The sequence below is a fragment of the Mustelus asterias genome, chromosome 11 (genome assembly GCF_964213995.1).
Source record: "Mustelus asterias chromosome 11, sMusAst1.hap1.1, whole genome shotgun sequence".
NCBI classification, from domain to species: domain Eukaryota; kingdom Metazoa; phylum Chordata; class Chondrichthyes; order Carcharhiniformes; family Triakidae; genus Mustelus; species Mustelus asterias.
Window position 1 is genome coordinate 7,036,172 of NC_135811.1, and position 12,739 is coordinate 7,048,910.

At 45.9% G+C, this 12,739-nt stretch overlaps 1 protein-coding gene across 2 annotated transcripts in view; it reads left to right on the forward strand.

The window, feature by feature from the left end:
• The window catches only part of zfyve27 (zinc finger, FYVE domain containing 27), a 202,218-nt gene that overhangs the window by 87,014 nt on the left and 102,465 nt on the right, over positions 1-12,739 (forward strand). The window contains exon 8 of one of the 2 annotated variants that reach the window (XM_078223097.1): positions 10,607-10,627. The exons of the other annotated variant lie outside the window; for it this stretch is intronic. Within the exon in view, the coding sequence (XP_078079223.1) occupies positions 10,607-10,627 (21 nt within the window). The remainder of the gene's footprint in view (positions 1-10,606; positions 10,628-12,739) is intronic. 2 annotated transcript variants of the gene reach the window in all.

Here is a 12,739-nt window from a genome sequence, read left to right on the forward strand (position 1 = left end):
AGGGTCTTGGTTTGCCAACTCGGGTTCGGGTGATTACTGGAGGTTCTATCTCCTGTCACCAACCATCCTCCCTCAGAACTGAGGTCTGCCCACTGCTCTTTGAATAGTCTCATCTGTAAGATGGTTCTGGACTTCGTCAAACAACATTTTTTGCCCCCATCACCGATGTTTTGGTGACTGATAAGTGAAAGTGTTCCAAGAAAATAGGGGGAAAGAAATGCACTTTTCTTAATGCCACTATGTTTATTCTCCCTGGCAGCAGTGTCTTGGAGATTCATCTCCAATTCCTGGAGGTTTGGCAACTCTACAAAATACCTCTACACGACAACAAGAACATAAATGTAAAGAAATGGGCCTTGCGGTCCATCGGGCCTGCCTCACCATTCAATAAGATGGCAGCATAGTGGTTAGCACTGCTGCCTCACAGCTCCAGGGACCCGGGTTCGATTCCCAGCTTGGGTCACTAACTGTGGAGTTTCCATGTTTTCTCCCTGTCTGCTTGGGTTTCCTCCCCCAAATCTCCAAAGGTGGGTAGATTAGGTGGATTGCCAAGTTAAATTGCCAGTCAGTGTCCAAAGATGTGTAGGTTAGGGGGATTAGGCATGGGAAATGTGTGGGTTATGGGGGTAGGGGGCCTAGGTTAGATACTCCATCAGGGAGTCAGTAGAGACTCAATGGGCTGAATGGTCGCTTCTGCTCTATAGAGATTCTATGATTCTAAGGTCACGACTGATCTGATTGAGGTCTCAGCTCCACTTACCTCAGTTTCCTATAGTCCTTGACTCTGTTGTCAATCAAAATTCTGTCTAACTCAGCTTTGCATATATTCAATGACTCAGCCTCGTCTGCTCTGTGGAGCAGAAAATTCCAAATATTAATGACCCTCTCGTCTCCATCCTAAATGGGAAACCCCTTCTTTTGAAACTCTGTCCCCTTGTTCTAGATTCCCCCATAAGGGGAAACATCCTCTCAGCATCTAACCTCAGAACCTTGTATGATTTAATACGATCACCTCTCGTTTTTCTTAACACCGATGCTTACAGGGCTAACCTGTTCAACCTTCCCTTACAAAGCAACACCTTCATCCCATGAATCAACCTAGTGAACCTTCTCTGAACTACCTCCAGTGCAAGTGTTTCCCTCCTTGAATAAGGAAACCAAAACTGTGTGCATTACTCTAGGTCTCGGTGCACCAATGGCCTGACAGGTTAAATCTCAGCCTTTAAATATATTCAATAATGGAACATCCACCCCCTCTCGGGTAGAGAATTCTAAAGATTCACAACTACCTGAGTGGATATATTCCTCCTGGTCTCGGCCTTAAATGATCAACCCCATATCTTCAGGCTGTGCTCCTATGTTCTAGATCCCCAGCGAGGATGAATGAATATTTACTCTGTGAAGCCTCTTCACGATCGGTAGTTTATGTTGTGTTGGGAATGACCCCAGTTGGGGTGGCGGGTGGAGATGATGCAATCTGTCTCCTAACCGAACATGTAGGGAAGGGGCTTGCTTAGTCATTCAGGTAGCCGCTACGCCCTGCTAGAACACACATCTGGATAGCACTGTGTGAATAGTCAAGGCTGAGTCGTGCTTGTTGATTTGATGATCTCTTACCTTGATGTTCAGAAAAGGATGGATAAGATTGGGGGGTATGAGGACTGGGGAGAATTTGTCTGCAGTATTAATCGGTTAAAGAAGAAAGAGTTTATCATGCTTTAAATCTAGGTTTCTCCCGTCACATGTTTCCAATTGAGATAAGTGGCCCCTGCACTCGGGATTAATCCGCCACCTGAAGACACAGTGCTAACTCTTCCTCCACACAATTGGCCTTTGTACTTGCTCTTGTATTGAATATTGAACCTGTCAGGACTGTGCACAGAGAAGAGATCGAAACTAAAGCAAGTATTAACATCCCATTCTGACTCTGGTTTATCCCATCATTATGATGAAGTGGAGGGGATTTTGCAATATTTTGATAGATGTCAAGTGACCAGGGTGGGAGGGAGGCCACAGATGGATAGAAGTTGGACAATATGACAGGTTAATATGTTCATGTGAAATTACATTGTGTTTACAGCTCAAGCATACCATTCGGCAAACAGGCCAATGCCTGTCTTTATATTCCAAGTGGGCCTTGCCCCCCCCCCCCGGTCTTCCTTCATCTAACCATATTGATTCCTTTCTCCCTGATGGACTTTCCTAGCTTTCAGTTAGATATATCTAAGCTATTGGCCTCAGCTACTCCATATGGTGGTGAGTTTGACATTCTCACCACTCTGGAAATAGTTTTTTTAATTCATTCATGGGACATGGGCATCGCTGGCTGGCCAGCATTTATTGCCCATCCCTAGTTGCCCTGGGTGAGCAGTTGAGAGTCAACCATATTGCTATGGCTCTGGAGTCACATGTAGGCTAGACCGGGGAAGGTTGGCAGATTTCCTTTCCTAAAGGACGTTAGTGAACCAGATGGGTTTTTGCGACAATTGGCAATGGTTTTATGGTCATCAGTAGATTCTTCATTCCAGATTTTAAAAAATTGAATTCAAATTCTACCATCTGCCGTGGCGGAATTTGAACCCGGGCCCCCAGAACATTCGCTGAGTTTCTGGATTAATAGTCTAGCGATAATACCACTAGGCCATCACCTCTCCCAACTACTCTTCTGGAATTTATTATTGACCATCTTTGTTTAGACTTTGTGTCCTCTTTTGCAAGCCCCTCTCCCTCCCTGCCACAACACCATCCTTCAGCCCTTGATCCTTGGTCTGTCTCCTGCTCTTTTCACTGGACTGCTTTATGAACCCCTTCCTCCGTGGATCCTCCATCTATCTAAGTTGCACATTCTGAACCTGTCTCTTCTCTCCCCCCACCCCACCCCACCCCCACTCCTCGCAACCCCTCCACCTCGCTGCATCTTTCCTTTTTTAGATTTGCAATCGTGTCTTTCATGACCACAGGATGTCCCAAGTATTTACAGTCACTTAAGTACCTTTGAAGTGTACTCACTATTGTAACCCCAGAGTCATCTCCTAACCCTTTCCCATTGTTGCTCATGCTCGGTTATTTCCTCCTGCTAAAATACATTGGGAATATTTTATGATAAAATCATTGTTTTGTTGTATTTCCAAGGCACTATTAAATCAAAGGTGTTTCAGACAAATGGGCTGATGCCCTTTCTTTAAAATAGTGAACAAAAGAATTTCACATCAACACATTTGTTACTAATTTCACACACCACAACTTCAGTCCATAAAATCTTCAGGCCCAATTTTGCGCCAAGTATGCGTGTCATGTCTGGTTTTATTTGGCACAATGTCCTTTGCAATCATTTATGTGCAATTTCCGGAATTCACTTTTTGATTCTCTTTTTCTTTATGTGACTAGATGTGGACTCCTCATGGTTTATTTTTATTATGTACCATGGAGATATTGCAGAGTTCACACCTGGGAGAACAAACTGAGCAGAATGATGTGTAACAGCCACTCTTGATGTGCAGTTAAATTCAAAGTCGAGGAACTTTCTGTCGTTGGGGAAGTAACGTGCATGAAAAGCAAACAGCCGGGCACTGCTCTGTACGTGCGCAGTGTGTAGGACTTTGCACGCTTTTGTGGTTCTGTAGAGTTGGGGTTTATGCATCTGGCTTCTCGCTGAGTTTATACTTAACCTCATCTGTTCCACCATGTGAAGGAAGGCCCACTGAACTTTAAACCATTTTGCCGCAGGGAGTGATTTCAAAAAATATGAGTCATTATGGGTGGCACGGTAGCACAGTGGTTAGCACTGCTGCCTCACAGCGCCAGGGACCCGGGTTCGATTTCCGGCTTGGGTCACTGTCTGTGTGGAGTTTGCACATCCTCCCCGTGTCTGCGTGGGTTTCCTCCGGGTGCTCCGGTTTCCTCCCACAGTCCAAAGATGTGCAGGTTAGGCTGGCCATGCCAAATTGCCCCCTTGTGTCAGGGGATTAGCGGAGTAAATATGTGGGGTTATGGGGATGGGGCCTGGGTGGGATTGTGGTCAGTGCAGACTCGATGGGCCGAATGGCTTCCTTCTGCACTGTCGGGATTTTATGAATTCTCCGACCCACCTGTGACGATTCTCACAGCGTTGGGACCGGAACAGTATTCTAATCAGTATTCTGTAATTTGATTTTGTGTCTCTGTGTGCCCTGTTTGTGAGGAGATCTCCACTCCATCTGACCAAGGAGCAGGTGATTTGCCAGTGATTTGGTTGGGTTTTTCTGACAATGCAACAATTTCATGCTCACTCCAGATTTTTATTTCCAGATTGTTAAAGCTGAATTCCCATTCTTATATTGCCAAAATGGAATAGGGATGTAAATTTTCTGTTATTGGGGAGATGATGGCATAATGGTAATGTCACTGGACGAATAATCCAGAGACTCTGGGAGCATGTGTTCAAATCCCAGAATGGCAACTGATGGAATTTAACTTCAAACAATTTGGTTGATAAATAAAAATCTGGAATGGAAAGCTAGTTTCAGTAATGGTGCCATGAAACACTCATTGGTTATTATAAAAATCCATTTGGTTCACTAATGTCCTTTAGGGAAGGAAATCTGCCGTCATTACCTGGTCTGACCTACATGTGACTCCAGACCCATGGCAGTGTGGTTGACTCTCAACTGCCCTCTGAAATAGCCGAACAAACTATTCATTTCAAGGGCAATTGGGGCTGGGCAATACTGGCCTTGCCAGTGACATCCACATTGCCATGAAAGAATAAAACAAAAAGGCAAGGCATTGAAAATACAGAATGCTGATATTGGATATTGGTCACATGGCAAACAGGAAAACCTAATCATGATTCTTGGAAATCTATGTTTTCTATAGTGCGTGCATGCTCAGTGAACAGCCATTATCCAATGTAGTCCATACAGACCATCCAGACCCCAGCTCTGTTCCTTGCTGATCCAGTGTTTCAGCTGAGGTTCAACTGGTAACATCCTATCCACTGAGTCATAAGGGTTTGGGTTCATGTCCCATTCATGAGACTTGAACACAAAATCAGTACAAAGAACAATACAGCACAGGAACACAATACAGCACAGCCCTCCAAGCCCGCGCCACTCCCTGGTCCAAACTAGACCATTCTTTTGTATCCCTCCATTCCCACTCCGTTCATATGGCTGTCTAGATAAGTCTTAAACGTTCCCAGTGTGTCCGCCTCCACCACCTTGCCTGGCAGCGCATTCCAGGCCCCCACCACCCTCTGTGTAAAATATGTCCTCCTGATATCTGTGTTAAACCTCCCCCCCCCCCCCCCCCCCTTCACCTTGAACCTATGACCCCTCGTGAACGTCACCACCGACCTGGGGAAAAGCTTCCCACCGTTCACCCTATCTATGCCTTTCATAATTTTATACACCTCTATTAATTCTCCCCTCATCCTCCGTCTTTCCAGGGAGAACAACCCCAGTTTACCCAATCTCTCCTCATAACTAAGCCCCTCCATACCAGGCAACATCCTGGTAAACCTCCTCTGTACTCTCTCCAAAGCCTCCACGTCCTTCTGGTAGTGTGGCGACCAGAACTGGACGCAGTATTCCAAATGCGGCCGAACCAACGTTCTATACAACTGCAACATCAGACCCAACTTTTATACTCTATGCCCCGTCCTATAAAAGCATGCCATATGCTTTCTTCACCACCTCCACCTGTGACGTCACTTTCAAGGATCTGTGGACTTGCACACCCAGGTCCCTCTGCGTATCTACACCCTTTATGGTTCTGCCATTTATCGTATAGCTCCTCCCTACATTATTTCTACCAAAATGCATCACTTCGCATTTATCAGGATTGAACTCCATCTGCCATTTCTTTGCCCAAACTTCCAGCCTATCTATATCCTTCTGCAGCTTCTGACAATGTTCCTCACTATCTGCAAGTCCTGCCAATTTTGTGACGTCCGCAAACTTACTGGTCACCCCAGTTACACCTTCTTCCAGATCATTTATATAAATCACAAACAGCAGAGGTCCCAATACAGAGCCCTGCGGAACACCACTAGTCACAGGCCTCCAGCCGGAAAAAGACCCTTCCACTACCACCCTCTGTCTTCTGTGACCAAGCCAGTTCTCCACCCATCTAGCCACCTCCCCCTTTATCCCATGAGATCCAACCTTTTTCACCAGCCTACCATGAGGGACTTTGTCGAACGCTTTACTAAAGTCCATATAGACGACATCCACGGCCCTTCCCTCGTCAACCATTTTGGTCACTTCTTCAAAAAACTCCACCAGGTTAGTGAGGCATGACCTCCCTCTCACAAAACCATGCTGACTATCGTTAATGAGTTTATTCCTTTCTAAATGCGCATACTTCCTATCTCTAAGAATCTTCTCCAACAACTTCCCCACCACGGACGTCAAACTGACCGGCCTATGATTACCCGGGTTATCCTTCCTACCCTTCTTAAATAACGGGACCACATTAGCTATCCTCCAATCCTCTGGGACCTCACCTGCGTCCAGTGATGAGACAAAGATTTGCGTCAGAGGCCCAGCGATTTCATCTCTCGTCTCCCTGAGCAGCCTTGGATAGATTCCATCAGGCCCTGGGGATTTGTCAGTCTTTATATTCTCTAACAAACCTAACACTTCCTCCTTTATAATGGAGATTTTCTCCAACGGTTCAACACTCCCCTCTGAGTCACTCCCAGTCAACACATCCCTCTCCTTTGTGAATACCAAGTTCGTCTGTCTTACCTGCTACGCTCCTTGCATTGAAGTATAAGCACTCCAGACCTCCAGGCCCAGTGAGGTCATCCTCCCCCAGAGTGCTCTTCTTCTTTGCCAGCCTTGTCCCAGCCCCAAGCTCGTCCCCAGCCTCTACACTTGTAGACCTAATATTTTGATACCCTCCCCCCTGCCATACTAGTTTAAACCCCCCCAAACTGCACTAGCAAAACTCCCAGCCAGGATATTCGTGCCCTTCCAACTTAGTTGTGACCCGTCCGTACCGGGGGAGTACTGCACTGTTGAAGATGCCTTTCCAATAAGCTGTTAACTTGAGACTCTATCTCAAGTAGAAAGCAAAAGATCCCACAGAGTCTTACTCTGTAAGTTATTTTGAAGAAGAGCAGGGGAAGTCTCCTCTGGAAGTCTCCAAGGAATGGATACTTGGGCAAGTTACTTTTCCCCCTGGCACAATCCCTCAACAAATCCTTCAGGAGCAAAGGGAGTTAAAAGCAATTCAGTAATTTGCAGGGGATTTTCACAGAGAAACTAAGCATAAGGCATCTGATTGGGCAGGGATGGTGGTGGGAGGATGGTGGTGGGAGTGTTTGATGCGAATATGTGGGGTTACGGGAATAGGGCCTGGGTGGGATTGTGGTCGGTGCAGACGCGATGGGCTGAATGGCCTCCTTCTGCACTGTAGAGATTCTATGATTCTAAAAGAAATTCATTGGACCAGTGCTGTCCTCGTCTATTCAAAGGAATAAATGGGCCCGACAGTAGGTTACAAATTGTCTTAATAAGAGAGAGAGAGACAGAGAAACCCAGGGAGGGAATTACAGATCTTCGAGGCGAGGAACCAGTGCTGGAACAGTTAAAATCAAGGTGGCCAGTATTGGTGACCTTTTAATTAACATGCCTAAAACAAACTGTATGGTTATCAGAACATTGCTGTTTGTGGAAGCTTGCTGTGCACAAATTGGCTGCCAATTTCCACACTTCAAAGATATTTTATTAGCTGTAAAGTATTTTACAGTGATGTGATCTTGAAAGGGGCTCTATAAATGCAGATTCTGATTTGCCAGTTGTTTGATCTCTCAGCTCAGTTGGCAAGTGTTGTGCTCTACAATTATCTTGCCTCTGAAATGCTTCTGCATGGAGATTGGAAGGAGGCAGAATTGGGACTTGGCTTTTCCTGACAATCCTGTTATCGCAGCCCCATTGAATCAGCTGCTACTGTCTGGATTCAGAGATTTACAAACTGGATGTGATAAAACCGATAAGTGATTAAGATTAATTGTCTCTTGGCTGGCTGATCGGGATAAAGCAATGAGCTGATGTCAGTGAACTCATTGCGTGAGTTATCTTATCCCAGGGCGGCATTAAGAAAGCTGCAGCTTGCCTGAAATTAGGAAATGAAAACCGACTGGGGTTCCTACTGCTGGTGGCTAACCGGCAGCCCTGGCTGGAAAGAGCATGTGTGTGAACATTGAGTAAGGGTAGGAAAGAGCGCTACAGGAATGCACATAGCATGCCAAAACTGACTGCCAGCACTCACTGGAGGAATGGATACTTGGGCAAGTTACTTTTCCCCCTGGCACAATCCCTCAACAAATCCTTCAGGAGCAAAGGGGGTTAAAAGCAATTCAGTAATTTGCAGCGGATTTTCACAGAGAAACTAAGCATAAGGCATCTGATTGGGCAGGGATGGTGGTGGGAGGATGGTGGTGGGAGTGTTTGATGGGGGCAGTGTAGAGGGAGTTTTACTCTCTATCTAACCCCGGGCTGTCCCTGTCCTGGGAATGTTTGATGGGATGATGTCGAGGGAGCTTTACTCAGTATTTAACCCCATGCTGTACTTGCCCTGGGAGTGTTTGATGGGGGGCAGTGTAGAGGGAGCTTTACTCTGTATCTAACCCCGTGCTGTACCTGTCCTGGGAGTGTTTGATGGGGGACAGTGTAGAGGGAGCTTTACTCTGTATCTAACCCCGTGCTGTACCTGTCCTGGGCGTGTTTGATGGGGTCAGTGTAGATGGAACTTTACTTTGTATCTGACCTGTTCTTCCCTTTTCCAGGAGTGTGCCCAATTCTGACATTAAAAAATTGAAACTTGTTCAATTAACAATGATATTCCATATCTTGTTGAATTCAGAATGCTTCCTGGTAAAATTAAAACAAAAAACAAGAATATTATCTTCAGACAAAGAAGAATTCCAGCCTTGGGACAAGACATAATTCAGAAATTGTCCGAAGATGTTTAGGTTAGGTGGATTGGCCATGCCAAACAGCCCCTTGGTGTCCAGAGATGTGTAGGTTAGGAGGATTAGCGGGGTAAATGCGCAAGGATAGGGCAGGGTGAGGGGTTGCTGGGTAAGATGCTGTATTGGAGAGTCGGTGCAGATTCAATGGGCCGAATAGCCTCCTTCTGCACTGCAGGGATTCTGTGATTCTAAACACTACAATTGCAGGATAGCTTATAGTGTTGGAAGTACATGGCAGGTCGGTCAACATCAAGATTAACAACAGCAACGACATACATTTACATAGTGCCCTTAAAGCAATAAAATGTTCCAAGGGGGTTCAGAGAGGAGAGAATAAACAAATTTTGACACCAAGTCACAAAACAATATTAGAGGAGGTGAACAAATAGGGTAGGTTATAACAAAAACTGAGAATGCTGGAAAAACGCAGCAAGTCTGGCAGCATCTGTGGAGAGAGAATATAAAGTTAACATTTTGAGTCTGTACGACTCTTCAGAAAAGGTAGGTGAGAGATCCTATGTGTGCTTAGCTCTGTTTGCTTCAGTCTATGCAAAGACTTCATTTTAAGATATTTCTGCCCATGCGATTACATTTAAATGCTAGATTGTAGGGGTTAACTAACACCTGACTATATTTTAAAACTCAGAAGGCATGCTGGGTTCGCGGTAAATTCACCGCATCCCTGAAAAGTACACAGCAGGCGAAACAAAGTTTGAGAACAACAGCTGCAAAAGCTGTTTTCTGTAGTCAGAGCCAGACTGCGAAGAACACTCACAATAACGAGATAAGAATTAAGATATAGTTTGGAACTGTGTGTTCAGCTGGCCGCTTTTGTTTTCAAGTTCAGTGTGCCTCAGTTACAGGATTGGCAGTAAAAGCCCGTCTTTCCAACTTTTTCTTTTTGTCTCTGTAATGTTAATTTTAAGTTTTGTCTAATTAAGAACTGCGGCACGGTGGCACAGTGGTGAGCACTGCTGCCTCACAGTGCCAGGGACTAGGGTTCCATTCTGGCCTCCGGTCACAGTCTGTGTGGAGTTTGCCTGTTCCCCCCGTGTCTGCGTGGGTTTCCTCCAGGTGCTCCGGTTTCCTCCCCTGTGTGAGTTTAGGTTGATTGGCCATGGTAAATTAACCCTAGTGTCAGGAGACTGGCAGGGCGAATATGTGGGGCGACGGGAATAGGGCCTGGGTGGGATTGTGGTCGGTGCAGACTCGATGGGCTGAATGGCCTCCTTCTGCACTGTAGAGATTCTATGATTCTAAAAGAAATTCATTGGACCAGTGCTGTCCTCGTCTATTCAAAGGAATAAATGGGCCCTACAGTAGGTTACAGATTGTCTTAATAAGAGGAGAGAGAGACAGAGAAACCCAGGGAGGGAATTACAGATCTTCGAGGCGAGGAACCAGTGCTGGAACAGTTAAAATCAAGGTGGCCAGTATTGGTGGTGTGCTGACATCTGGAAACCCTATAGAACAGGGAAGCGCAGCAGAGATAATTAAGGCCATGGAGGGAGTTGAAAACAAGGTTAACATTTAGGGCCGCAGAGCTTCGTTCCGACATCTTGTCAAAATGCCTTGTTTTTTTTCTAAAACCCGTATTCAATATTTCAAATTGTTCCTTCTCTCTCTTTTTGCGGCTTATTCCAAAAGGAGCATCAGCTGCTGGTTGTGGTGAGTAGCACGTGCATGTTCAAAGGGAAACTCCCTTTCAATGTGTTAGCGTTAGCTTTTAAACTGTTTAAAGGGTGGTCGGAGTTCTCGTTTTCCTCCAGTTAATTGATGACAGTGTTCTCTTCAGGGAAGGGTGGCACGGTGGCACAGTGGTCAGCACTGCTACCTCACGGCTCCAGGGACCCGGGTTTGATTCTGGCCTTGAGTGACTGTCTGTCTGTGTGAAGTTTGCACGTTCCCCCCCCTTGTCTGCATGGCTTTCCTCCGGGTGCTCCAGTTTCCTCCCAGAGTCCAAACATGTGTAAGGTTAGGTGGATGGGCCATGCTAAATTGCCCTTTCGTGTCCCAAGGTGTGTAAATCAGGGGGATTAGTGAGGTGAATGCATGGGGTTACGGGGATAGGTCGGGGGTGGGCCTGAGTAAGATGTTCTGTCGGAAAGTCGGTGCAGACTGGATGGGCTGAGTGGCCGCCTCCTGCACTGTAAGCATTCTATGAATGTTGTGCTTTCTTACTGTGGAGTTTGCACATTCTCCTCGTGTCTGCGTGGGTTTCCTCTGGGTGCTCCGGTTTCCTCCCACAGTCCAAAGATGTGCGGGTTAGGTTGATTGGCCAGGTTAAAATTGCCCCTGACATGCGTAGGTTAGAGGGATTAGCGGGTAAATATGTGGGGGTAGGGCCTGGGTGGGATTGTGGTCGGTGCAGACTCGATGGGCCGAATGGCCTCCTTCTGCACTGTAGGGTTTCTAAGTCTAAGTCTTAACGGGTTGTAAATTAAACCAGCCTAGCATTTTCTGAACCCATAGACTTTTGCCTAGTAGTTTGGCTGGGCTGGTGATTAGTTGCTGTTATAAATCGCTTCTATGTTTGCAGGAGCAGATGCAGTTCTGTTGAAAGTAATGGGTATAAAGTTAAAGTTTATTTATTAGTCACAAGTAAGGCTTACATTAACACTGCAATGAAGTTACAGTGAAATTCCCCTAGTCACCACAGTCCTGCGCCTGTTCGGGCCAATGCACCTAACCAGCACGTCTTTCAGAATATGGGAAGAAACTGGAGCACCCGGAGGAAACCCATGCAACTACAGGGAGAACGTGCAAACTCCACACAGTGGGTATAGTAGCTGGTTGGTTTGCCATATGATCTTCCTCCACATCAAAATAACCAGAATCATTCTGGTTAGATTGCAGAGTCCTTACTTCCTATCGTCTCCCAGTGACATTTCTTGTCATTATTTTCTAACTGCACTAGTGTTTCATTTCTTGGCTTGAGAATCATGCACATTTGGTCTTCATCATTACCCTCCACCTGGATAATACAATGTTGGGTTTTTACCTCCCCAGTGTCAATGCAGGTGTGGAAGATCTCGTGTGAAGCGGGGTAGGGAAATGTTAGTCATCAGAAGAACTCCAAAGAAAAGCTTGTCTACACAAATGCTGTTCATTTTGCTCTTCTGAATCAGAACTCCTTACAAGGCCTCCTATTATAACTCATTCTTCTAAAGTCTCCAATAAAGTCTTCATAGCTGAAATGCCTTACCTCCTCACCCTGCCATCCTAGAAATGTTACTAAACATTCCAAAACTAAACGTGTGCTGCCTGGGTCGAGTTAATATTAAACTTAGTAAATGTATTAGAATCCTACCCACGCTCGTCTAATCTACCTCTACTCATGACAGCACAAACATGACTGATTTTCCCAGACTGAAATTTGACCTGATGCCAAGTCTGGTGGTTTGGTGCCATGGCATCATGCCCACTTCTGGGCTGGGTCACCCAAATTGATTTTTGTTTCAGAGTTCTCCTACATTGTCCAAAAGAGAAGATCTTTCAGTGTGTGGGTGTCCTTTCCACCAGTTACACGCCAGTGCGCTGTGACAAATGTGTGGTGAAAGAAGCTCCCCTATGGGACATGGTGGTTTGACAGATCAGTGAACCTGTTTGCTTTGTGCTGAGTCTGAGTCCTTATTAATTGGTCTCTCTTGAATAGTGCCCAGCTCTCCCGCATCTTGCAGAATATTATACTACTATGGTAGGAGTTACCCTTCTGAGGGCCATGCATTTTGGTAGATCGAATCAGGGCACGACCTACTCAGTTAATGGCAGGGCGTTGGG